Source organism: Tasmannia lanceolata, unplaced genomic scaffold (genome assembly GCF_043159265.1).
Source record: "Tasmannia lanceolata isolate RefF3 unplaced genomic scaffold, GAP_Taslan_0.1 ptg000002l, whole genome shotgun sequence".
Lineage (NCBI taxonomy): Eukaryota > Viridiplantae > Streptophyta > Magnoliopsida > Canellales > Winteraceae > Tasmannia > Tasmannia lanceolata.
Window position 1 is genome coordinate 16,875,864 of NW_027518679.1, and position 26,224 is coordinate 16,902,087.

Genomic DNA, 26,224 nt, shown 5'->3' on the forward strand with positions numbered 1-26,224 from the left:
ATCACTCCAATCCCATGAACTACGAATCAAGCAATTTGATTCTTCTCCTTTAGAACAAGCTTTTCAAACTCAAGTCTCTTTTAGGGGAGGCTCTAGAGGTAGAGGAAGAGGAAGAGGAAGAGGAAGAAATTCTTTTCGTGGAAGGGGGAGAAATGGTGGAGAAAGAAATCAAGAATATGAAAAAGATGAAGGTGGTTCTTCTACAAGAGGAAGAGGGAGAGGAAGACCTCTATCCCAAATTCAATGCTATCATTGTCAAAAGTTTGGTCATACCATGAGGTATTGTAGAAAGAAGATTGCGGAAGAAAGCAAGAAAAACTCCACCTTCATGCATGAGAAAGAAGAAAGTAAAGAAGAAGACACTTTTTCTTGCTTGTAATGTGCAAGAAGTGGCTCTTGAAGAGACGTGGTATATTGATAGTGGTTGTAGTAACCACATGACCGGCAACAAAGGCATATTTGTAAAGTTGGATGAATCTCTCCAAAGTGAAGTTCGAACGGGTGATGACAAGAGGCTTTCCGTAAGGGGAAGTGGTGATATTCTTGTTCAAACAAAGAAAGGCATCAAGCGCATCTCTAATGTTTTCTATGTTCCCGGTCTAAAGCACAATCTCTTGAGTGTTGGGCAACTTCTAATGAAAGGGCACGATGTTCATTTCAAGGAAGATGTATGTGAAATCAAAGACAAGAATCTTGTTCTCATAGCCAAGGTGAGAATGACTCAAAACAAGATGTTTCCTCTAAAGTTTCAAAGTGAAGTTTTTCCTTGCTTCAACACTATTGTCAAAGATATGTCATGGCTATGGCATCTTCACTATCGTCACTTGAGTTTTAGCACTTTATCTCTCATGAACAAGAAGCATATGGTGAGAGGCATGCCGAATATCGACCGCCAAGATCAAGTGTGTGAAGGATTTGCACTTGGAAAGCATCAAAGAGTGTAGACACCCCATTTTGACCGTGCCCTAAACCATCCAATTTTGTGCAAAACCCCCATCAAATGAATGAATTAGGGTCCCAAACTTCACCTTTAGCTAGGTCAAGGTCCCAACTAGGTTCCTGGAAAATTTCGTCAGAATCTGAGCAAAATTACCAATTAAAATGAGCGAAATAAGAAGCGCAGTCTTATCTAAGCTTCACCCTAAATTTCCATGTATTTGAGGGAAGTCCAAGTCAACCTAAGTCTCTAAGTGTTCATGACCGCATTTTTGAAAACCTTAGAATCTCAGAAATCTCCCTGCAAAATCTCAGAAATTTTCGCCGAGAAATTACACTAAAAGACAGAGCAAGTTGGTGCAGTTATCAAGCGATAGGGGGTGAAATAGCCTGTCAGAATCGCGCATTTGTGCAGATATCAATCAGTAGTGCCAATATCCACATCATCCTTTTGCCTATAAATAGAGTTTAATCCTCATAAAGAGAAAAAAAGGAAGGTTTTCGTTTTTCTTTTTTAGAGAAAGAGAGAGAACGAGAGCAAATCCCCAAACCATTACTTCGATCGATTTGTTTCCTCCGATCATCTTCTCCGAGCAAATCGTGGCCAGATCCCCAACCAAAAATTCCAGCCGATCTCCTTCTTTAAGCTTCTCTGTCTCTATCCTCCCTCTTGTTTTCTTCACATAGAACCCTAGATCTAAGAACCAAACCCTAACTCATCCAAAACCTCAGATCTGTAAAAAAAGAAAAGAAAATTAGAGCATCAGAGAGAGAGGGAGTAGATCTGACGTGGTTTTCCTTTTCCCGATCATCTTCTCCGGTGGATCCGACAAGGCTCCGGTCATATTCCGATCCGATTCCGCCTTCTTCTCCGAGCAGATCTGGTCGGATTCCGGTCGTCTTCTACTTCTAATTCTCAGATCTGCAAAAGGAAAAGCCCTAAGTAACGAGAATTTTTCATTGAGGTATTTTATTTATTTATTTTTATTATTTCTTTTTGAAGAAAACTCTAATTATCTTTAATTTTGCTACATATGTAAATAGCTTGATGTTCGATTGAGTTATTCTATTATGTGATTTTGTAGTTCTTGAGCTAATCTTTTATTTCTTGTTACAATCTGAATTGTATACTCAGATTTATGAATTCATACATAATATACTTTAAATCAGGAAGTAAGAGGTACACATTACATAGATCCAAGTAATATGATTTTTCAGAAAGAGAGATTTGAATAAAATAAGGTTCTCGTTATGTAATTCATTGATGTGCGTAATTCCAGATGAGTTTTGGTTTTGGATAAGTGTTTTAATTTGTAAGTTAAAACTGCTAACATCTATTCGAGTACTTTCTCAGTGTATTCATGTATTTGCCTATTTTGTTACTAAGAAGAGAACATTTTACATTTTCAGTATAGGCATGTCTGAATTTTAATAGTGAATAAGTTCTAAGTTCTAAGATTATGCTTCCCTGTTAAGATTGTTTGTCAATGCTATCATGTTCAGCTTACCACTTGATGTTCATTACATCATGAAATTATTTTGTATATTAACCTCATTAGTTCAGGTTCTCTTGGTTGCATTTTTTTCAAAATGATTTCCTTTTTTTTTGAATGATAGCAAAATATATTAAAAGAAGACTGAGGAAGTCCCCCTTACAAAAACAGAAAAACATAACACTCCCACGGAACTGAAACTGCCCCGGGAGATACAATTAAGGAGGGAGAAAATCATACAGTTCTAAATCCTGCTTCGATACTCCATCTTTTGCCAACTTATCAGCCACTTCGTTAGCAGATCTTCTCACATGCTGGAAAGAGACTTGAAGCCCTTGTAAGATATCTTTAATCTCGTCAAAGAATTTAAGAAATCGCCACGGGTACTCCGAGGGCCCCTAAGCCAGCTGATAACATTCTGCGAGTCACCCTCCACAATACATCTTTCTGATCGGTCCCTAGCCAAGCTCAGAATACCTTGATGCGCTGCCCTTACCTCCGCTTCATTCGAATCTGCTATACCGATTGGACCAAAAAAAGCCTTAAGTACCCCACCATTACTATCTCTTAATACTCCACCAATCCCTGCAGGGCCAGGGTTGCCCAAACTTGATCCATCGAAATTTACTTTGACTATCCCTTCATGAGGAGGGCACCATTGCTGATTGGATACATTCATAATTTCCTGGCTATTGCAAACCACACCCCACCCTTCCCACAAATCAAAGGCCGAAACGAATCGGAATAACGGAAGTGCTCGAGCCCAAGAGATAGTAAGAGCAATGATCTTAATAAATTGAAAGTAAGGGGATTTGGCTTGCCCTTCAAAAACTCAAGAGTTCCTTTCAGTCCAGATAACCCATAAAAAAGCCATCAAAGAGAGCCACCACAACCGCTTGCCTTTTCTGCCCCAAGGTGTGCATGTCCAGCCGGCGAACAAGTCTTGAAGAGAGGAGGGAAACACCCATTTGATGCCAAACCTTGCTAAAATCCTCCCCCAAACCTCCCTAGCTACTCGACAGTGGATGAAAATATGGTCTACCGACTCCCCTAATTCAATACACATAGTACAGTGATCAATAATCAGCATATTCCTCTTTCTCAGAAAGTCCACTGTTTGTATTCTATTTCTTAACGCTGACCATCCAAAGAAACATACTCTAGGGGGAGCCTTTGATTTCCACACCTTTACTAGCAGGGCAGTTACCTCAAAAGGCAACAGACTATTATACAAAGACTTGACCGAAAAACTGCCTGAAGAAGTTAATACCCACAGCCTTCTGTCTTCCCTTGAAAAAATGATATAAACCTGATCAAGGATCTCAAGTAGATTGGTCACCGAGGGCAATTCGCGATCAAAGAAGTTCCGACGAAAAAGAGGGTGCCATATAACTTTACCTGCAGTACGCTCATAGCAATCATTCACAAAAACAGACTTATCAGCTGCAACTAGAAACAGGTCCGGACATAAAACTTTTAGCGGGACGCTCGAACACCACCTCATGGACCAGAAAGAGATCCGGACGCCGGAGTAGACTCTATATCGAATTCCTCGACCAAAGAGAGGAGTTAGGCATAGGATATCCCTCCAAATTGTTACCCCAGGTTTGTTAAAGTTATTCAAAGAAGCCCAATCACCTGAATCAGCACCATATTTTCCTGATATGACTTTAGTCCATAATCGTGATTTGTCTTCACCAAACCTCCATAGCCATTTTCCCATCAGTGCTTGGTTTAGCAGCTTGATCCTTCTAATGCCGAGATCTCCTCCTTGTATTGGCATGCAAACCATTTCCCAACTCACTAGGGCCATAACCCGCTTCTTCTCTGATCCCCCCCACAAAAATCTTCTCTGAATCTGTTCTATACGCTTTACAACAGACACAGGGCATTTGAATAATGATAACTGGTAGATGGGTATATTGGCCATGGCAGCTTTAAGCAAAGTTAATCTGCCTCCTTTAGATACCAAGTTCCTCTTCCATGTATCAAGCCGTCGCTCGATTCGATCCACAATGGGATCCCATGCACTTTTTCGAGGTCGCCCTATTCCCAGGGGCAATCCCAGATAAGATGCCGACAAACTCTCCAACGAACATCCCATAATATTGGCTATAGTAGAAGCTCCTTCCTCACTTACATTCACAGCGTAAAGTCTGGATTTTGAGAAATTAGAACGAAGCCCTGTTACTAATTCATAACACCTGAGAATTGCCTTAAGATTGAGGATCTTTGAGGCCTGGGGAGAGCTAAAGAGTAGGGTGTCATCCGCAAATTGCAAGTGCGATACTTGAAACCCGGATTCGCTACATTTGACCCCGGAAATCAGACCCTCCGCTCGCCCTTTCATCAACAGCACGCTGAGAGCTTCCGCAACAATAACAAATAGAAAGGGAGAGAGAGGATCCCCTTGACGCAAGCCGCGAGACGACTTGAAGAACCCTTGTGCCGAGCCATTAATCAGAATAGAAAAGTATGCTGAAGATAAGCATCTACGGACCCACCCGCGCCACTTCCCTCCGAAACCCATTCTGTGTAGAAGGTAGTCCAGACATTGCCAATCCACTCTGTCATACGTTTTTCCATGTCCAGCTTACAAATAATACCTTGCTTCCCTGACTTAGCCATCCAATCCACCATTTCATTTGCCACCAGCGAGCAATCTAAGATTTGTCTCTGGCCAACAAAAGCACATTGATTCTCTGAAATGATATATGGAAGTACCCTCTTGAGCCGGTCCGCCAATACTTTGGACAAGATCTTATATAGACATCCTACCAAGCTAATAGGCCGAAAGTCGGATATTTTCACTGCTCCTTTAACTTTGGGAATGAGAGCAATAAAGGTGGCTCCTGTTCCTCGATCCAACTCCAACCCAGCATGAAATGCTCGAAAAAAGGCCATTATATCTCCCTTCACATACGCCCAACAATCCTGAAAAAATGCAAGGCAGAAACCGTCCGGTCCCGGAGCCTTGTCACGATTCATCGAGAAAACTCCTTTCTTCACCTCTTCTTCCAAGAATGGGTCTTCCAGCCCCGAGAGGCTAATATCATCGAGTGAATTAAAGGGCACCTCATCCAGTCTAGGCCGAATAATATCTTCCATTGTATATAACTTCCGGTAGTAGTCAAGAATTTCCATGATAATCGCCAATTTGCTACTAGATAGGGAGCCCTGCACCTCCAAAACCTCGATCCTATTATTCTGACGCCGTGCACTGGCCATGTTATGAAAGTAAGCAGTATTTTTATCTCCTTGCTTTAACCAACTAACTCGGGACTTCTGCCGCCATGCTATTTCTTCCTGAAGGAGGCAGCCTTTATGTTCCTCCTTTATTTTTCCCAGTTCATTCAAATCTTCCTCTGTGGCTGACCTTTCCTCATCGGCCAAAGATAATTCCCGAATCCTTTTTTGTAGCCATACTTGACGCTCGCGGAGAGCCTCTTGTCTGAGCGCATTCCACTCTTTGAGCTTTTTTTTTACAAAACGAAGTTTCGCCCCTATGATCCAATCAGCTGCACCTTCCACGTTATGAGATTCCCACCAGCTCCCCAGCCGCTCCACCATCTTAGGAATTTCTAACCATGCTATCTCGAATCGGAAAGGCGAGGGACCCCATGAATCCATTCTTGGATCCAACAATAGCGGGCAATGATCAGACACAGAATGGACAATCGCCTTCTGACACACTTCCGGGAACATGGAAAGCCATCCAGGGCAGAACAAAAAGCGATCTAACCTACTCTTCCTGGAGTTTCTGGACCAAGAAAATTGAGCCCCCATTAGCGGAATATCAATGAGTTCAGTCTCAACAATGAAATCTGAAAAAGCAAGCATATTCTGGGAAGTTCTGTTACACCCTAATCTTTCTTCGACCCTCCTGATTTCATTGAAATCTCCCCCTAAGCACCACAGATTTCCCCATTTATTCCTAATCAAGGTAAGTTCTGCCCACAACTGATGCTTCGCTGTCCTATGTGTAGGACCATAGATGCCTGAAAAAGTAATCACATCTTTGTTGCCCACCTGACCGAGAACTATTGAGACGGAATACTGACCTACCCAAGAATTGTGAATCTCCCATTTAGATTGATCCCACATAACTAAAATACCTCCTGCTGCTCCTTCAGCGGCCAAAGAGAGCCACTCCCAATTGGAATTGCCCCCTATACTGTTGATCAGAGTACTATTTTCCACCCCCATTTTTGTTTCTTGTATACAAACTATATTCGGCTTATTTCGTTTTACTATATCTTTAACGTGTGCCTTTTTCTCCAAAGACCCCAAACCATTTACATTCCAAGATAGAATCTTCATGGACAACCGGACAACCGCTGTGCACTTCCCCTAGGACAATTTTGACTGTTAGATCTCGAATTTCGAGCCACTTTCTTACTGTCGGGAGATTTATCATAATTCACATCAGATTTCAGTTTGGAGAGCTCCCGCAGCATCTTCCTGACACCTTCAATACTTGAAGGATCTGAACAGGTCCTATGATCCATTTCACGAAGCTCAGCAACTCTGAACATAGAACGCAATTGATCTTCTGGTCCGGAGTATGTTAAGCCCAATACTCTACTAGTGGAAATTATATGATTCACAAAAATCTCCAGAATTTCTGATTTAGGATCGACCCATGAGATAGGACTAATATTCTCCTCCACACTTAATACTAACGCCAAGCTATCATCCACTGCATCCTCCTGAGAGCCCAAACCCCCTTCAATATACTCTGCCTCAACCGTCTCCTTCCTTCTACCAAAGTGAGAAAGAGCATCCATCATTCTGCCAGGACAAAAATCTATTAAGCCTTGCTCTGAACAATCCACCTGTACTTGGCTAAGGCAAAGTTCTTTATCAGAGACCAAAGCCCGTTGTGCCTCACAATAATTTGGAATCGCGCAGGATATAGTATCTAGATCGGAGAATGCTGAACCGAAAGGATCCATCCCTCCCCCCTGTTGCAAAATGTTACCCGCTTGGGTTTCTTCAATATTATGCGCGTCATAGGACACGCCAGCAAATGCCTCTGATAAATTGACCATTAGACAAGAGTTTTCATCCCCTATCCTATCACCGATTAGAAGAAGACGGGATTTCGAAAGCTGCGAAAGATCACCTAAGTCCGATAGTTGAATAAGAGGTGAAAATGGGCTTTTGTCCTTTGCAGAAAAACCCACAATTTGGCCCGCAACCCTATTGAAAGAGGTAAAAGGAGATAGCCCAGTATTATAGTTTTCTGACAGGCCCACCACCTTGTGCTGACTTGGAGGGGCCCACATCTTCTCAAGACATCGATCCGACGGATAGGAGGACTCCATTTGAATCAATGGAGAGATCAGAACCTGGGAAGTTGAGCCGAGAAAGGCTGATTTCCGCCGGCTGCATGCACTTTCTCCCATCGCCACGTCATCCTGGCAGAGAAGACTAGACACGACTTGTCTATCCCCCTTCCCCTTTTCGTTTCTTCGTACGCTAACACTCCCAGCAGGTGACACGTATGAGGTTTGGTGTATATAGGCAGGTGCGTGCGTTAGACCCACCATCGCTTGATTACTAACCTGCGCCATCATCTTCTCCGACCGCTTCTTGCCGGAGAGACAGAGAATTTCCGACCAAGTTCGCGAGAATTCGTCTGAGTGTTGAACTTTGTTTGCGGGCGGATGTTAATCATTTCTTGACACCTTCACCCAATACACTGTTTCATCTATGTAAATCGGTAATTTCAGAGAATCTGGGGAAATTGAAGAAGTCATAAGAAAAATTAAAGCTTTCTCATACCCATCCCCTTCATCGCATGATCCACTAGTGGCTAGCACCCTTCCAATACGACAGCCTATTTTCCTGAAATTTTCCACCATCCATGCATGTGGAGGGAGCCCTACAATCGACCACCATGAAGTCGTGAAGTGCCCTGAGAATTTATCCTTCCATGCACATAGCTCTGCAAAAGGACTATCCTTGGCATTTACCCATCGGAGTCTGCAATCAACGAAAGAGGCGTCCGGAGAAGAAGTTATAGCAACCTCCCCTTGGGCTATCGCAAAGATCTCGAACTCGGCTGAAATTCCCGAAGCTTCCTCTAACCACATTTTTAGCTGCGAGTAGTCTTTCATTGAGCCTGTTCTAATTTTACCCCAAAAAGTTCTTTGGAGGTCAAATCTAGATCCCATCTCTATGGATTCAGCCCATATTTCCTCCGGGCACTGAGAGATATTGTCCATCACCTTCGGGCCTACTCCAACAACATCCGGCTCCGGCGGGCTCTCTTCTGGCTCGATCTGGTGCCTTAATTGTCTCCCCTCCACCCGCTCCTTCAGGACATTCGTGGTAAACGTCTGCTTCCCAGATTTGGATGAGCTAGACAGGATGGTACGTTGAAAACCAACTCGGATATTAATGTCAAAGCCCGACCACACCTTCCTACATCTGTAGCATTCCGGTCGTCGTCTAAAGTTTACGAAGCTGCACTTGGAGCATCGCCAATCCCCCATATTACTAGCTTTTCTTTTTTCTAGAACCCTTTGCAGCCTCTCTTCTCGGCGGCTTTTTTTAATATGCCATCGGCCACCTGAGGATCCCCGGCCTACGTAGTTCCGATTACCAATATCAGGTTGGAAGATAAAACGATTCGGCTCCATCCCACTAGAGCGCATATTTTTCGTGAATTCCTCCATTCAACCAGCTGAAATACCCCACCCGTACCTAATACACAATGTGCAGACCCCTCTCTCCGCCCACTTCCGAGGATGAAACAGGAGGAGAAGAAGATTTTGAGATGGAAGACGAGACAGAGACCGAGACAGAGTATGATGAACCAGAAGTTTACACAGTAGAATACTCAACCTCTGAAACAGAAAGTGCAGGCACCGCAGAAGACGAAGAAGGAGATGAAGGAGAAGAAAATGAAGAAGGAGAGGTAGAAGAAGGCCGAGATTCGTCGGATGCTGAAGACAGCGACGAAGAAGAGACAACTGAAAGGAGAGAGGGAATAACAAGCCCTATCAGGAGATCCCACTCTCAGGCGGGTATAACCCGCTGGAGACGAAGCCCAACTCCCGACAACCCCTCCTTTGAAGCTTATTTGAGGACCTTGCAAAACCCAAATCCTCCCCCGACAATGAGTCCGATCAGAGACGACGGAGTGCCGGAGCCCATGTTCTTCTTAGCGACATCTTCGGACGACGAAACCTCATCAACGGCCCTTTCAAAATGATTTCCTGAGCATTGTATGTATATCTTTCGTCAGTTTAAGGCTAGTAAAAAGAGTATTTGTTATACTTGTTGAAGATGTGTGAAATGAATAAGCTTGTGATGTGTTTTAAGTCAAAAATATGGCAATCACTTATTTCTAAAATTATTTTTTAAGATTTTCAAATGGATATTATATTAGTTGGAAATTGTTATAGTGTAGTCGTTTCAATAAATTGATAAAACTAAATATTGTGATAGATATATTATCTTTTATTGTAGTAAAAATTCTATTGTTGCCAACTTTATGATACTGGTTGATATTATTTTGTAGTTGAGATAGGTAGTGTGTAGCACTAGTTATTATATTGAAGTGTTTTGTGAGCTCTGTTATCATATAAATGCAATTGTATAATCAACAGTTTTTAATATTGGTCACTTGTGGTTCTTACCTTGAACTCAAGTAGAGATTCTCTTTAAAATCATTTAAGATCACATCTTTCTTTAAGATTTTTATTTATATTGTGATTACAAAAAGATTTGTAGCTAAGTTCATTCCAAAGGGAGAAAATTATATCAAGGTTTCAACCCTTTCAATAGCCCTTTTCACCATTATTTCATAGACAAATCAGCTATGTGAGTCTTGTGATAACGAAAGAGTATTTGTGTATATTTCTCTTACATTGGTTCAGTTAAGCTCAGTTTTGGGGTAATAAGTAGCATATATATAGAGGTTTTAATAAATACTCGTGCATTGATTCTGTGGGGTCTAAATATTTTCAGTTTTAAGGTAGTGGTACAACACACACTTAATCCCATAATTCACGAGGCACAATGTACACCTATCTTCATGTTACCCCACATAATATGATACTATTCTCAGGTAGTGTTGGAAAATTGTATAAAATCAGATGTCTGAACATGATTTCACAGGATAGTAACACTTTATGGGTGATTCATTAGTTGGTACTATCATGATTTCATAGTTATCTTTAATGAAGGGTCATGGATTGTCTTTACGAATTCTTTCAAAAATTGTAACCCTGTTAGTTTCAATAATGGCACAAATAGTTTTGTTAATTGTACAAGGTCAGTTGCAATTATTATTTTTGGTTTGGAATAAAGGATGCTAGAAGTTGCTGATACTTGCACTATCATATTTTGGTAATGACATACTATTAATTCCTTCTTTATGATCATGTGCATAAAACATATTTTATACTCAATGGGCTTTTGCTATGCTATATTAAATTGCATAATTTAGGGAGCAAAAGAACCCAAGGCTGGGTAGGGGAAATCAACTGTCATGTTGTGATATGTTCGTTTTTGCAAAATGCACTTATGTCTTTATTCATAAAACTATTGCTACATGCTTAGTATTTATTGGTTTTTGTATTCTTGGAGTCTTGCTTGTACAAGTACGCTTGTGGTCATCATATGTCACTTGCATGTTGATTATTTGATATATATAAATGTTAAATTCTACTAACAATATGGGTCCATGATTAGGCTACTATACCATTCTATCGTGTAAATATAGTGATGAGATGCCTTATATTTTGTGGCTGAAAATTATGTCAGCATGATCATAGGTTGGGCAGTTAGTATCCTCTTATTATATGTATATATATATATATTAAGCTGAAAAGCAGGAGATGATGAATGAATGTTTTGGGATCATTAGATGATGATATGCAAATCATGGAATTATAAAAGTACAGATAGCAGTTTAGTAGCATGAAGTGGGATAAGTTTAGGGTCATTAGTAAATTGAATTAATGCTGAGGTATAAAAAATGAGATGATTTTCGTAGTCATGTAGTTTCTTTTTAGGTCTCAACACTTAACGCTACTACTGTTGCTCTCATTCCTCACATATGACAATGACCTTATGTTAATAGAATGCTAGGTACATAGTTTTGATGGAATTGATGTGTGACAAAGTCGTTCCCATTTGGTTATGATATAAAAATTGTTTCAAGTGTTGAAATGGTAAAACTTTTTGTCTTGTGTTTGGTTTTGGACAGCGGTTGATTGCTTAGAGGATGATTCCTTGACATTTGTTATCACATATTCAATTTTTGTCACTTATGTCATTATAAGATGTACTCTTTCCACTTATTTGTAATGATTAGGGTTGAACTGTCCAAATAAATTCAAAACCAAACAGTGTGTTTTAAGAATTACGGTGGGCTGTGAATGAACTATTCTCAGATTTCTAAATTACATGGCAACTATAGGTTCTGATGGTTTATTTTAGGATGTTATAGAATTGAAAAATCATTCTTTTATGATGTGAAATAGATCAGATTATCTGCAGCATAGCAAAATAACCCTATAAGTTGATTTGAAGAATGAATTCCTTTTTTTAACGAGGGTTCCCTTATTCTAATATGGTTTGAGTTCCTTTTAATTTGATTATTTTGTTTACATATTTTCCAATGCCCTATATTTCATGTGTTAGATGTTTTTTTTATATTTTGTACTAATTTAATTTACTTTACTCTTTTAATCTCAGTCTTTAAATATGAGCAAAGATATTTGAGTGGAAATTATTATATGAATATATAGTGAACTGTTTGAATTTTCATTCATATTTTCTTCATTGGATCTAAAATTGAAATATGAGGTATAAAATATTTTGATTTTGTTTTATAATACCATGATATGTTAGAATGCATTTTACTTCAATTTATTATAAAGATAGAATGGTAATATGACATCTGAGTTCATTTGGGATCTCATGGGAATACAATTCATTTCTGAAAAACTTGAAAATCTTGTTCTGAAATTTAAAGTGAAGGTTATACCCAACTCTTTCAGTACAAGAAATTATTTCTTTTTGTCCGGGTTTTCTTTTGGCATTTGTAGTACAATTGTAAGTCATTCATTTTAATTTTACTCTAATTACAGGTAAGTAGTATGTTACTTCTTAGTCTTATTATTGCTATTTTGTTTAATCGTGAGTGTATAGTCTTAGTGTGTTATTTCTTTATCTTAGAGTTTATATCTCTACCACTTGAAAGCTTGTACAGGTCAGAAGAGTTCTTCCTCTTTAAAGAAAGTTAAGATTTTGTCCTATCGCAAAGGGCGATGAAGGCGTTAGCCCAAGCCCATCATTGGAGGGACCTACCTAGACATGGTAGTACCCTCTTTCTCCTTCTTCCTTCTTTAGGTAGAGTTCTTAGTCTTTCTAGATGCATTTAAACACTAGTAGCCCTTTCTTTGCAAAGGGCGATGAAGGCGTTAGCCCGAGCCCATCATTATGGGACTTGCTCAGTCTAGGTAGCACTCCCCTCTTTTGTTTAAAAGACTTGCCTAGTCTTTTAGATGTACATTCCTTAAATCTTAGGTCCCCATTCATTGCAAGGGCGATGAAAGAGTCATCTAGAGCCCTCTTTTAGGAGACAAGCTATGTCTCGGCAAAAAATCAAACCCTTTAAGGAGACAAGCTATGTCTCAACAGATGGTCAATACCCTTTAAGGAGACAAGCTATATCTCAGCAGATAGTCAATACCCTTTAGGGAGACAAGCTATGTCTCAGCAGAGAGTCATACTCTTTAAGAGACAGGCTTTGTCTCATTAGTGAGTCGCACGTAGGAGGCTTGCTTAGCCTCATCATTAGAAACTCCCTTCTTGGTTGAAGACCAACTTGGTCTGGTAGTTGTCCTAATCCTTTCATCATTGTAGGGGCAATGATAAGGTTACTTAGAGCCCATCTCTGTGTTTAGGAGACTTGCCCAGTCTCACTAGCACCCTTCTTTATCTCTTCTTCTTTTAGGAGACTAGCCTAGTCTCATTAGCACTCCCCTTTTAGGTTTGTGTGCTAAGAGTAAGTCTTTTTCTATTAGCATAGGAGTCTGTCCTTAGCTAGAGAGTCAATCCTTCTTTCAAGAGTCAGTCTTATCATCATAGGGGTTAGGATTCTTTCCAACCTCTCATCAAGTCATGTGATTTTATCCAGTTCCTTGCAAGGTATAGGATGCTGTCCAACCCTTGTAGAGCTGTGATTCTGTTCTTTCCCCCGTAAAGCATAGGATGTTGTCCAACCTTTGTGGGATATCAGGAGTCTGTCATACTCTTATGATGATAGGAATTTGTCCTCTTGAGTAAAAAACACTTGAAAATTTAAACACATCTAAAAACCAAAAATCTCAAAAATCTTGAGTCATTAAGAGTAGTTAGGAAAATCTGTTCCGAACTACGTTGGCTTGATCCCTTTCCATAGGGTACGTAGTGCAGCTTGGGATCCATATCCCAAGTCCAGCCAAACTTTCAAAAATAAACATTTCAAACCTTCAAAAAATGTAAAAATTCTTCAAAACCTTTTCGAAAAGATCTTCCCCTAGAGTTAGGAGTCTGTCCTAGCTGTTTAGGTTGTTTAGAGTTAGGAGGCTGTCCTGTTTTTGTTGATACGGTGTGTCCTGTCGTGTGAGTATCCCTAGAGTTAGGAGGCATCAAGTTGATCGGTTAGACATATAGTCGAACCGATGGCTAGACTAAGAAGCATATAGTCAGCCCATGATTTTATTTAGGATGCACAGCCTAGTTACACATAGGATGTAGGGCTCACCTGCATTAGCTAAAGGCCAATCAACTTGTATTAGTTAGGGCATATAGAGAGTCCTAAAAATTGCAATTCACTTGAATTTAAGCAATTGAACAAAAAGCCTTAAAAATCAGTCGAGTCTAGTGGATCGAGTCTAGGATAGTGGTTCTAGATGGTTAGGCATCGTAGTTAGAATAGGTCATCGAACTACGTTGACTCCGATTCTTCCCGAGGCCGGGATACGTAGAGCAGCCAGGATGGATGGCCATTCTGGTCCGAGTCAAGTCCTGCATTAGAGTTTTAGGATTTGTCTTGTCCAGTCATGTATAGAGTTGATTTGTGTTGTGTGTTTTGTTTTGTTTTCTTACTTTCATGTACAGATCCTATACTTTTAGCTGTAGTATGCATGTGTTTGCACACCAGAACTTAGACAACAATCAGGTATGACATTCATAACCTAGTTATTCTCAGGTGACACTTATTTCATTTCTTTTATGTGTGCTTATTAATCATCTCCGAGACATGCATGATTAGATAGACGTCTTCTCGGAGATATTCGTTCCCATTTCATGACTTTCGCTCAAAACTCTTCAAAATCAATAATAAATGGCATAAGAGACCAGGTGCTTGTACATGGGCGGACGAGGTGCTCTTCGGACCTTCCAAATTCGTAACCAGGCACGAACTTTCTTTTTATATCTCTGGTTATCCGTTGCAACAGAGCATAGTATGGGATCCATGGCCCACTACCTTGGATGGCGACTCTTCTTTGTTTAAGGTACGCCTCGAATCTGGGCTAGTCCCCGAATCGAGAGGTATTTCCCTTTGTATCGCCACTCATGCTGTGAGAGGCACATTCTTTCGAGAGTTCCTTGGTAGAGCTCTCCATTCACGTGGATGATCCTGAGACTCGTGTGGGGCTCGTCCCCCGCCTCTCTCGGATCGGGGTCCACAAAGAGACTCTTTTCACATTGGAAAGGCATGGAGGGCATCAAATCCTCTTGAGCTAGTGCATTCGGATTTATGCGGGCCTATGCAAACAACATCAATTGGAGGTAATCGATATTTTCTCACCTTCATTGATGATTATAGTAGAAAGAGATGGCTTTATTTTCTTAAAGAAAAATCGGAAGTCTTTGGATGCTTTAAAACTTTCAAGAGCTTGGTTGAAAAGCAAAGTGGTTTCATGTTGAAAACTTTGTGTTCCGATAGAGGTGGTGAATATGTTTCTCATGAGTTTGAGAATTTCTTGAAAGAGAATGGGATTCGGCATCAACTTACCACTCGGTACACACCTCAGCAAAACGAGGTTGCCGAAAGGAAGAATCAGACGATTATGGAATTGGCTAGAAGTATGTTGAAAGCTAAAGGGATGCCTAATATGTTTTGGGCGGAAGCCGTTGCCTATGCTATTTATCTCTTGAATCGGGCATCATTAAAAAGTGTTCAAGGTATGACTCCTCAAGAAGCTTGGAGTGGTCATCAGCCTTGTGTTTCTCACGTGAGAATTTTTGGTAGTATTGCCTACTCATTTGCCGAATGAAACAAGAAGAAAGTTGGATGATAAATCTGAAATATGTATCCTTGTTGGATATAGTGAAAGTTCAAAAGCGTACAAGTTGTTCAATCCCATGACTAGAAGATTGTCATAAGTAGGGATGCGAAGTTCAATGAAGAAGAATGTTGGAATTGGAATCAAAGTAAGAAGAAGAAATAAGTTTTGGTAGATATGGATGAAAGCAAAGATACTCATGATGGTGGAATTGAAGAAAATGAAGACGATGTGGCTCCTACTATCACTCCGTATTCTTCAGCTCCATCATCTTCATCGTCTTCAACAAGCCCCGACTCTCCTCCAAGGAAGACGAAAAGCATCAGAGAAATTTATGAAAAGTCTAGAAGAATTACCAATGAAGAGTTGGCAAATTTTGCTTTGTTTGCCGATGCCGATCCCGATCCGATTAGTTTTGAGGAAGCATGTTTAGAAGAAAAGTGGAAGCAAGCAATGAATCAAGAAATGTGTTCAATCCAAAGGAACAATACTTGGGAGCTAACGGAGCTTCCAAATAGGCAAAAGACTATCGGTGTGAAGTGGGTTTACAAGACAAAGTTGAATGTAAGTGGTGAAGTTGAAAAGTATAAAGCTCGCTTAGTAGTAAAAGGCTACAAGCAAAGGTATGGCATTGATTACAAAGAAGTGTTTGCTCCTGTTGCTCGTCTTGAGACAATTCGTATGGTTCTAGCTTTGGCGGCACAAAATAGTTGGAAGGTTTATCAAATGGATGTCAAATCGGCATTCCTAAATGGGTTTCTTGAAGAGGAGGTGTATGTTGATCAACCTCCCGGTTATGTGAAGAAAGGTGAAGAAAGCAAAGTGTGCCGATTGAAGAAGGCTTTATATGGCTTGAAACAAGCACCAAGGGCATGGTATAGTCGCATTGACGGATATTTCATGAAGAATGGTTTTAAAAGATGTTCTTATGAACACACCCTCTACATCAAAGAGAACACTAAAGGTGAGCTTTTGATTGTTTGCTTATATGTTGATGATTTAATTTTTACTGGCAATAGTTCAAGTATGTGTGAAGAATTCAAAAGAAATATGATGCAAGAATTTGAGATGACTGACATGGGTCTTCTCCATTTCTTTCTTGGTATTGAGGTCAACCAAAGAGATGATGAATTTTTTATTTCTCAAAAGAAGTATGCAAAGGATTTGCTAAAGCGGTTTAGAATGAAAGGTGCTACACATATTAGCACACCTATGGAAGTTGGTTTGAAACTATGCAAAAATGAGGATGAGAAAGGAGTTGATGCAACTCTTTATAAAAGTCTTGTCGGTAGTCTCATGTACTTGACGGCTACAAGACCGGATCTTATGTTTGCGGTGAGTATGTTTAGTAGATTTATGGAATCACCAAAAAGAAGTCATTGGGAAGCCGGTAAAAGAATCCTAAGGTATGTAAGTGGAACGGTTGATCATGGGATACGTTATGGAAGAGTTAAAGATTCAAGTTTGATTGGTTATTGTGATAGTGATTGGGGCGGAAGTGTTGATGATAGCAAGAGTACTTCCGGCTATGTTTTTAACATTGGTTCTGGTGCAATTTCATGGGCATCAAAGAAGCAATCGGTTGTTGATCTTTCTACGGCGGAAGCGGAGTACATTTCATTATCTTCGGCGGGTTGTCAAGCTCAGAATCCAGTTTTTCATGGCAAAAGCAAGCACACAAGGATCAAGTATCATTTCCTTAGAGACTTGGTAAATGGTGGAGTTGTCAACGTTCGTTTTTGCAAGACTCAAGATCAAGTTGCGGATATTTTTACAAAGGCTTTGAAGACCGATACATTCATCAAGATGAAGGCAAAACTCGGTATTGTAGTGGTCTAGCTTAAGGAGGGCTGTTGGAAATTAATCTTGACCACTAGATCATGATCATCTATCCACTTGACTTCTTGGCTTGGAAGATTCTTGACCACATTGGAAATCTCCTTTGTGGCATTTAATGGCCTAGGGACTATGTTTTGTGTTTTGGAAAATGTGCTAGTCATTTACTTTTCATGTGATAGTGTGTTAGTGGTACTTAGGGAAGCTAAGATTAGTTGAGTCTTATTAAATTTGGATTTGGAATGTAGGTTATGTTTTAGACCATGTATCTTCTTCATTTGTAAGTTCTTTAAGTGAATTTTGAAGGGTTTTGAGTAGTACAACAACTTGGGTTACTTTCTTTGTGTGTTTGATATCGAGAGAACAATCTTCTTCTCTTGAAACTCATCTTCTCCCTCCAACCTCGTTGGTTTCATCCCAACAAGGTGAACGTCCTCAGGGAGTAGAGCGGTGCCACGGGCGACCATGATTCCTTCCTTGAGTGTTTCTTTATCGATCCACGAAGGCAGTAATATGAGTAGGTTCTTGTGCAAGATGAGTAGCGTGCTCAAGAAAAGTTCATGACTAAGGAGGAGAGAATATAATTCACTAAAAATAGGTAGGTGGCTGGCGAACCGAAATGGTCGTGCTAAAGCTAGTGTTTTCACTCTCAAGCCCTGTAAGGGTTGAACATAACAAGAGCGGAGTCGGCCACAGGACGTTGGATGATGGAGAGAGCAATGACTATGTTCTTGATGCAGTGCCAACATGGCAGCCATGTCATGCCTAGGTGGTTTTGGTGGAGTTCCAAGGTGCAGTTCCTCATTAATGTTGCTGGCCCGTTTTGAACCTGATTTTTGAGCTTCTAAATGGAAGAATTATGGAAAGTGGTAGACTACAAAGTTGTAGGTCTCTTTGAGATCTTTCCAACAAGTATTTGTGCTTGAAAATTGGACAAGAGGGTAGAAAGTTATGGCAGTTTTTGTGGACTGTGTCTGTGGGTTCCCAAAACAGTCAAAGTTAGTGAGTTCCTATGCAATTAATGTTATGTTAGTCCCTAAGCTAGCTAGTGGAGGAGCTTGAACGAATTTGCTTTGGTTTTCTTTTATTTAAAGAGTTAGAAACTATCTTGAGAGGGGAATTTGGATGTTGATAAACTTATGTAATTGATGGAATATCAATTGGGTTGAGCTTTGCTCCCATTTTCTTCTTCTTCTCTAAGTTGTGTTCTTGTGTTCTAATTTTCTTCTTCTTCCCTCTTAAGCACCCGCATTATCTGGTATCAGAGCCAACGTTACTCTCTTGGGCTAGCTTCAATTTGATTTTCATGGCGGCACGAAGAGGTAGAGGAAGGCGTGGTAACCAAATGATGGAAGATTTGAGAGATGAAAGAGATGATGAACTTCAAGCACTTCGAAGACAAGTTGAGCAACTTACCATGCGACTTGAACGCCAAGAGGCTCGTAGTGAGCATGGTAGATCAAGCCGTGGAGGTTCTAGTGATGAATCCGATGTGAATCCCTTCGCCAATACTCGTGAAGAGGCTAGGTTGGGAAGGTTCTATCGTGATTTCGACACTGTCAAGATTGACTTGCCGGAGTTCCATGGTCGTCTACAACCCGAAGAGTTTCTTGAATGGCTTAGTGCCATTGAGAAGTTCTTTGATTACAAGGAGACACCCGAAAGCCAACGTTCGAAGCTTGTGGCTACGCTTCAACATGGTGGGATAAGGTTCAAGAGATGAGAATCCGCAAAGGAAAGCGTAAGATCTCTTCTTGGGAGAAAATGAAGTCAAGGCTTAAGGAGAAATTTCTTCCGTTGGATTTTTCCCAAATTATCTTTTCTCAATTCAACAACCTACGCCAAGAATCCAAGAGTGTGTTGGACTACACCGAAGAATTCTACAAACTCATGGCTCGTAATGATATTCAAGAGGGTGAAGATCAACTTGTGGCAAGGTACGTTGATGGTTTGAAGTTTTCCATTCGTCATGAGGTGGAAATGCACCGTTCATTGAGCGTCAATGATGCTTATCAACTAGCCTTGAAAGTGGAGGCTAAGCTTTCTCGTTGTGGTGCTAAAAAGTATGTGGATGTTCGTAGTCTCTATCCTTCTTCTAAAGGTGAATCTTCACATGGTGGAGGTACAAAGTCAAGGTTCGAATATTTCAACAAAAATTCTACAAAATCAGCCCCTACACATCAAGTTGGAAATCAGCTCAATCGCCCCAACAATTCAAATGCTTGTTTCAAGTGTGGTCAAGTTGGCCATCGTTTCAAAGACTGTCCAAAGAGGCAAGTAGTTACCTTCGGTGATGAAGAAAATTATGATAATTTTGTTGATGATTCAAATCCGCCCATATATGATGAGGATCTTATTGACTATTCAAATCAACCCATATATGATGAGGAAGATGGCATGCAAAATGAAGAAATCGAATCCGAAGAAGGAGAAAGTTTGGTGATCCAAAGAGCACTTGCTACACCAAAGGTTAAATCCGATGATGATTGGCTTCGTTCCGATATTTTCAAGACTCGATGTGAATCTCATGACAAGGTTTGCTCCATTGTGATCGATGGTGGGAGTTGTGAGAACATCGTATCTCATAAAATGGTGAACAAGCACAAGCTCAAAACCAAACAACATCCAAAGCCGTATCGGATTGCATGGTTCAAGAAAGTGTATGAGAGTAACTTTTTTATTTCCAAGAACGAATTTGATCAAGAGACCAATGATAATGGTAAATTCAATGCTCTACTTGTTGTTGAAACTAACGAGGAGTACGAGGAACTTCATAGACAATTCAATGAATTCATCACCAAAGAAATTGGATCTGATTGCATATTAGGTGAATCGATGGATATTGAAGTGATGGGTGAATGGAAAAATATTACATCGATTTTTTCATCCAATTACATCGATCCATTTTTATTCGATCCTACATTGAAGCTCACAGTTGATATTTATATATATTCAAACATGTTCAAAATCTAGACAAATTATCACTTCTTCATGGAGATTATGAAGCGGAGTTTGATCTTGGAAAGTTTCAATTGATGATCATTCTTCGATACTTCAAGGTTCAAGGGCGAGTTTTCTTGAACCAAAGAAGTTTAGCAAATTTCAAGATCGTGTGGATGCCCCTTTTCAAGTGCTTAAGAAAATTGTGGATAATGCATTCAAGGTTGAGCTCCCTCCAAATATCAATACTCACCCAACTTCAATATTAAAGACTTGACAACTTATCATGGAGAGCTTGATGAGAACTCGTGGGCGAGTTCTTTCTCACCCGGAGATAATGATGCAGTGCCAACATGGCAGCCATGTCATGCCTAGGTGGTTTTGGTGGAGTTCCAAGGTGCAGTTCCTCATTAATGTTGCTGGCCCGTTTTGAACCTGATTTTTGAGCTTCTAAATGGAAGAATTATGGAAAGTGGTAGACTACAAAGTTGTAGGTCTCTTTGAGATCTTTTCAACAAGTATTTGTGCTTGAAAATTGGACAAGAGGGTAGAAAGTTATGGAATTTTTATGGACCGTGTCTGTGGGTTCCCAAAACAGTCAAAGTTAGTGAGTTCCTATGCAATTAATGTTATGTTAGTCCCTAAGCTAGCTAGTGGAGGAGCTTGAACGAATTTGCTTTGGTTTTCTTTTATTTAAAGAGTTAGAAACTATCTTGAGAGGGGAATTTGGATGTTGATAAACTTATGTAATTGATGGAATATCAATTGGGTTGAGCTTTGCTCCCATTTTCTTCTTCTTCTCTAAGTTGTGTTCTTGTGTTCTAATTTTCTTCTTCTTCCCTCTTAAGCACCCGCATTAGTTCTTGAATTGCCGAAGATAGTCAGTCATGGAAATGGTGCTTTGCGCAGGTTCTGAAGGTCCTGATGGAGTTGGATGATACGAATGAGTAGAAAAGGACCTTTAGAGGGCTATCCAAACGGCACCAGATGTTTCGACGTTGACGGCTTGAGAGAGAACATGTTTCGTTAATGTTGCATTGAAACAGCTGAGAAGAGTCTAATCAATTTGTTCCCAGCTAGTATAGTGGGGATTGGGAATAGGAAAAGCAGAAGAGTCATAAAAATAAACTGAGGTGGGGAAGGAGATGAGCCATCAACAAAAAGGTGTAAGTCTTGGTTGTGTAGTTTTGGGAGAAGTTGACTATGCCATAGGAGGAAGCTATTGTGCTCGAGAAAGACAAACACAAGATGTAAGATATTTGAGACCAGAGGGAGTGCAAAGGGATAGAAAGATAGGGTGGAGAGGGAGGACATTGGAGAGAGGTTAGCAAGGTTAGAAGATATGCTATTGTAGTGTCGTTGGAAGAGCCATTAGAGTGAAGGTTAGCAACGTTAGATTAGAATCTCTCGGTAAAATCCTAAACATGGCTCGATGGCCTAAATGCCCTAGGATAATCCAATCAGGCTGTTCTCAATTTGGCCTCGGAATGACCAATCTAATGATACAAACAAGGCAGAAGTGGGACCCAATAAGCAACTTTTAGAAATGAGCATACATTGTGTCCTTATAGTGAAAGTGACTTTCTCTGTAGTCTTTCTCAATTTCATGTTATTTATGCTCAAGAGGAATTTTTTGAAAGTTCTGAAACTACAATCCCAACGTTATATCATAATCTGTAAATGAACAGTTTGGACAGTGAAACGACAAATGTACAAAAAATCCCTAGAAATTTACGCATGCAATGATGTCAAGAGAAGGAAGACTTTAAAAAGTATCTGAAGGCCTTTGAATACTTAATTGCACAGTAGTCTCTCAATGCCTTGGAATATTCACATCTTAGATGGAGAGAAACTGCCATGGCTCACTATAAATTGGAGGAGGAGTGAAAGGGCTTCTACCATCCGAAAATCTCATAACTATGGAAGAATTGAAGTTGTTTGGATCTTTTATAAGCCCTTTCTCCCGTAGAGTTGAATGGGCTTTGAAGCTTAAGGGGATTGAATATGAATTCGTTGGAGAAGATATCATCAACAAGAGTCCATCTCTTTTGAAGTACAATTCGGTCCACAAAAAATTTCCGGTGCTCTTGCACAACGGAAAACCAATTGTGGTGTCGCTCGTAATCCTTGAATACATTGAGGAAACATGGAAAGAGAATCCGTTACTGCCTGATGATCCTCATGAGAAAGCCATGGCTCGCTTCTGGGCTAAATTTATTGATGAGAAGGTAATGGTTTTATACATTATTTTTCTTCTGTTTTTCCAACCTAATATGATTTTGGCTGTAATTTTGGAAAATTGCATCTAAAATCCAAGTGGGTTACAGAGCATTCCCAATTTTATTTTTTGGTAAGGTAACAATTTTATTCATTTAAAAGGAGAATGTAGTACATGTGATGTGGGGTGGTCGGATTCCTTGAAAAGTCAGAGTCCTAGTTAGAATTCAATTCATAATTCTAGATAAGAGTGCTAGTAATTCTAAACATTGATCGTTTGGTGTGCTAATGCAGTTTTTATTGAATAAGAGTTGCCACTTCCACTGGGCCAACATGAAAAGGGCATTCCCCAATTTGACGCCCAATTAGTAAAAAAAGTAGTGTTACTTCAGATCCCCCACCCCCTATCTTTACTTTGAGCAGCCCCCCAAGCCCCCTCTAAAACTAATTTAGAGCGGCAAATGCGGGGAACATTCCCAACTATGGAATGCCGTTCATCTCTTGAGGAATGCTAAACTCATGGGCATCCTTGCAAAAATCAGCTCAAAGGGCGCCCCGGGGCAGGTCACCAAAGAGCATTTAATACTCTTTGACTTGCACCTTGGTGACCTACGCCCAATGGGGGCAGCCCTTTGAGCTGTTTTTTTTACAAGGCACACCTGAGTTTAGCATCCCACTTATCTCTTTAAGCCATGAACACTTTGCTTTAATCCTCGTGAGGATCTCTGTTTTGATTTCGTATCTAATTAAATTTCGTTGGTTTATTTCTCTCAATGTAGTCTTTGGCTCTCGGGAGAATAGCATTCTTCTCACAAGGTGAAGAGCGAGAGAAAGCATTAGAGCTGACATGGGAGGCACTGAAAACTCTCGATGAAGAGATCAAAGGGAAGAAATTCTTCGGCGGAGAGAATATCGGGCTTGTGGATTTGGTTGCTGGTGTTATTGCTTATTGGTTCCCTGTCTTTGACGAAATCGCGGACTTGAATCTTCTCTTTGAACAGAAGTTTCCATCTCTCTACGCATGGAGAGAGAATTTTATCAAGGTTCCTGCCATCAAAGAGAACATTCTACCTCAAGACCAAATGCTTGCTATCTACCGTGAACGGAAGAAAAAATTGCTTCAAATACCCACCAACGAATGACAACGTTTATTATAATTGATGCTTCTTTGTGTTTCATGTTCAGTATATAGAACCCAATAATGAAAATATCAAAATCAAATAAATTGGTGTTAGAATATCTTTTCTTCTTTATAAAGATAAATGATATTTGCATAGTCTGGACCCTTCATTCGCAGCAATGCTTAGGTCACCTATGTTGGCAATAACATGGATATTACTCAGGCATCTTCTGGTGTATAGGGGTTGCATTAGAAAAATCATTTCCCTCTGAGAGGTGCATTGATCCAAAATCTACATCAGAATGTGGGTTGATTTTTTATGAACCGAACAACTATTTTGCTGGATAGACTCTCCTCCAGTGCCTTACGTTGACCACAATGAAGGACTCTAGCTGAAATTGGTCACATTCTTAGCTAGAGATGCTATTTTTATTTTTATTTTATTTTTTGAAAATTTACTCCCAAAGTAAGGGTATTTTGGTCATTTCAGTTATGGCGGAGGCTCTTTCTTATCTTCTTGCACTTGGGTTACTGTTTCAATGAACAAGACTAATCATGGATGAGTTGTTATGGGCTAGTTTTGTAAATCAGTTGTGATGAAAGATGGAATTACTCTTTCGAGGACGCACCTCACCCAAATCGAGCAATTGTTTGGTTTATCAGGACCTATCATTGATAGGACCTACTTGAATCCCAAATGACCCATCAAGCAGATAGAGGCTTGGAAAGGTAAACTACTCTCCCAAGCTAGAAGATTAGTTCTCATTAATCATGTCCTGTCCAGCACGCCAATTCACATATTATCAGCAATTTGTCCTCCCAAAGCAGTCCTTAAGAGGGTAGAAAGCTTGTTATCTAATCTCTGGTAGGGTAATAACGAATAAGGAGCCAAAACGCACCGGGTATCATGGAGTCGCATCTCCAAGCCCAAAGTTGAGGGCAGCTTAGCAATTAAATCACTTTCGAAACTAAGCTCAGCTTTCATATTAAAGTCTCTTCACCACCTCGATGCCGACAACTCTTTATGGAGCTCTCTAATCAGATCGATCTACTGTAGAAACCAGCACATGAATATAATTGAACCAACTTGCTGGTGTTCAAAAATGTGGAAAGAATTCTTATTGGTCCGAGGAACTTGGATTCAGTATTCGAGATGGATTTTTGGAAATGGGTCCATCTCCTTATGGGCAGACCTATGGATGGGGTAGCACCCCATTATTCTTCTTGGCTAAAAACAGAGAATGCATAGACGTTACAACAACCATCAAAGACCTGCAACTACCAACAGGGGGCTGGAACCTAGAGATCATTGCACCACACTTGTCAGCATTGTGGATTGAGGAGTTGTTTAACACCAAGCTCCAGCTGAGTGAATCTCCAAATATCTGATCCACGTAGAAGAACCCAACTAAAACTAGGATTGGAGCCGCGTAGATTCCTTTTACCTTTTTCATGAGTTTTTTCTAAGTGATTCATATAGCCGACCCCAACTAGTTTGGGACAAAGGCTTTCTTGAGTTGAGTTGAGTTGTGATTTGCTGTGATTCTTTATCTTTTTCATTCTCTGCCGCTAAAAAATTGGTGGAATCCCTTCTTATGATAGTTGCAGAACACAACCTTAGTTGGCAATGCCATTTCGGTTGTTTTTTTTTGTTTTTAATTTTTAGAGATGATGCTACATGATTTGGATTTTTTTTTTATTATTTTGATAAAATTGAAAAAAAATTAGACAGAAAATGTTGCCCTAAGAAATAGATGGAAGCTCGATGTAGGAAAAGCTTATAGGAAAATTGGTTATAAATCATTGTCTTCAACCTGTGACTAGGGCTTTAAAAAACTTTCAAAAACTTAGATGTGCTAAAAAAATAAGATTTTTGTTTCTGTGCTTTAACCGTCCCATTTAATTGGGAAGGGTAACCTCGTAAGAATTAAAACAATCATAATTTAAAGGTAAAAATGAGATGAATGACATCAAAAGTCCAATATTTTTATTATTCTTGCGGTGCGGGGTTGGAATTCTCAATATAAGAAGCGAAAATGACCCCTGGGTGCAATTAAAGTGGAGGGAAACATTGGAATATGTTTCCCACCCCAAGAGGTGGTTTTTTGTTTTTTTAGGACGTCATCCCCACTCCATTTGGGGCAGGACTAATCCCAAAGGATGCACTCAATCACCCGTAAACCATATGCATCGGGTGAGCCTGGGGGATTCGAACTCGTGTCTATGGGAGGCAAACCCATGATGCTAGCTGACGTGCCAACCCCACACGGGTTCTGGCATTTTGATTTTGCCATGGATGAAATTATGTTTTTATTAGATCTTTTCATATTAAGTTCTAATTTTATTTTATTTTATTTTTTATTTCTTTTATAGGAGAATTAAAA

The 26,224-nt window shown here is 40.1% G+C and overlaps 1 protein-coding gene across 2 annotated transcripts; it reads left to right on the forward strand.

Moving 5' to 3' along the window:
• The first annotated feature begins 1,441 nt into the window (after window positions 1–1,441).
• LOC143882579 (putative glutathione S-transferase) lies at window positions 1,442–23,949 on the forward strand. Of its 2 annotated transcripts, none has more exons than XR_013252275.1 (2): window positions 1,442–1,901; window positions 23,500–23,636. XR_013252275.1 is itself a non-coding variant. In XM_077386051.1 (2 exons), the coding sequence occupies exons 1-2, from the start codon at window positions 22,423–22,425 to the stop codon at window positions 23,860–23,862; spliced, it is 672 nt and encodes a 223-aa protein (XP_077242166.1). In that variant the 5' UTR covers window positions 21,084–22,422; the 3' UTR covers window positions 23,863–23,949. The 2 variants fall into 2 exon arrangements, 1 of the variants encoding a protein (XP_077242166.1); XM_077386051.1 differs by lacking the exon at window positions 1,442–1,901 and adding an exon at window positions 21,084–22,731 and having other exon boundaries at window positions 23,500–23,949.
• Window positions 23,950–26,224: the final 2,275 nt, after the last annotated feature.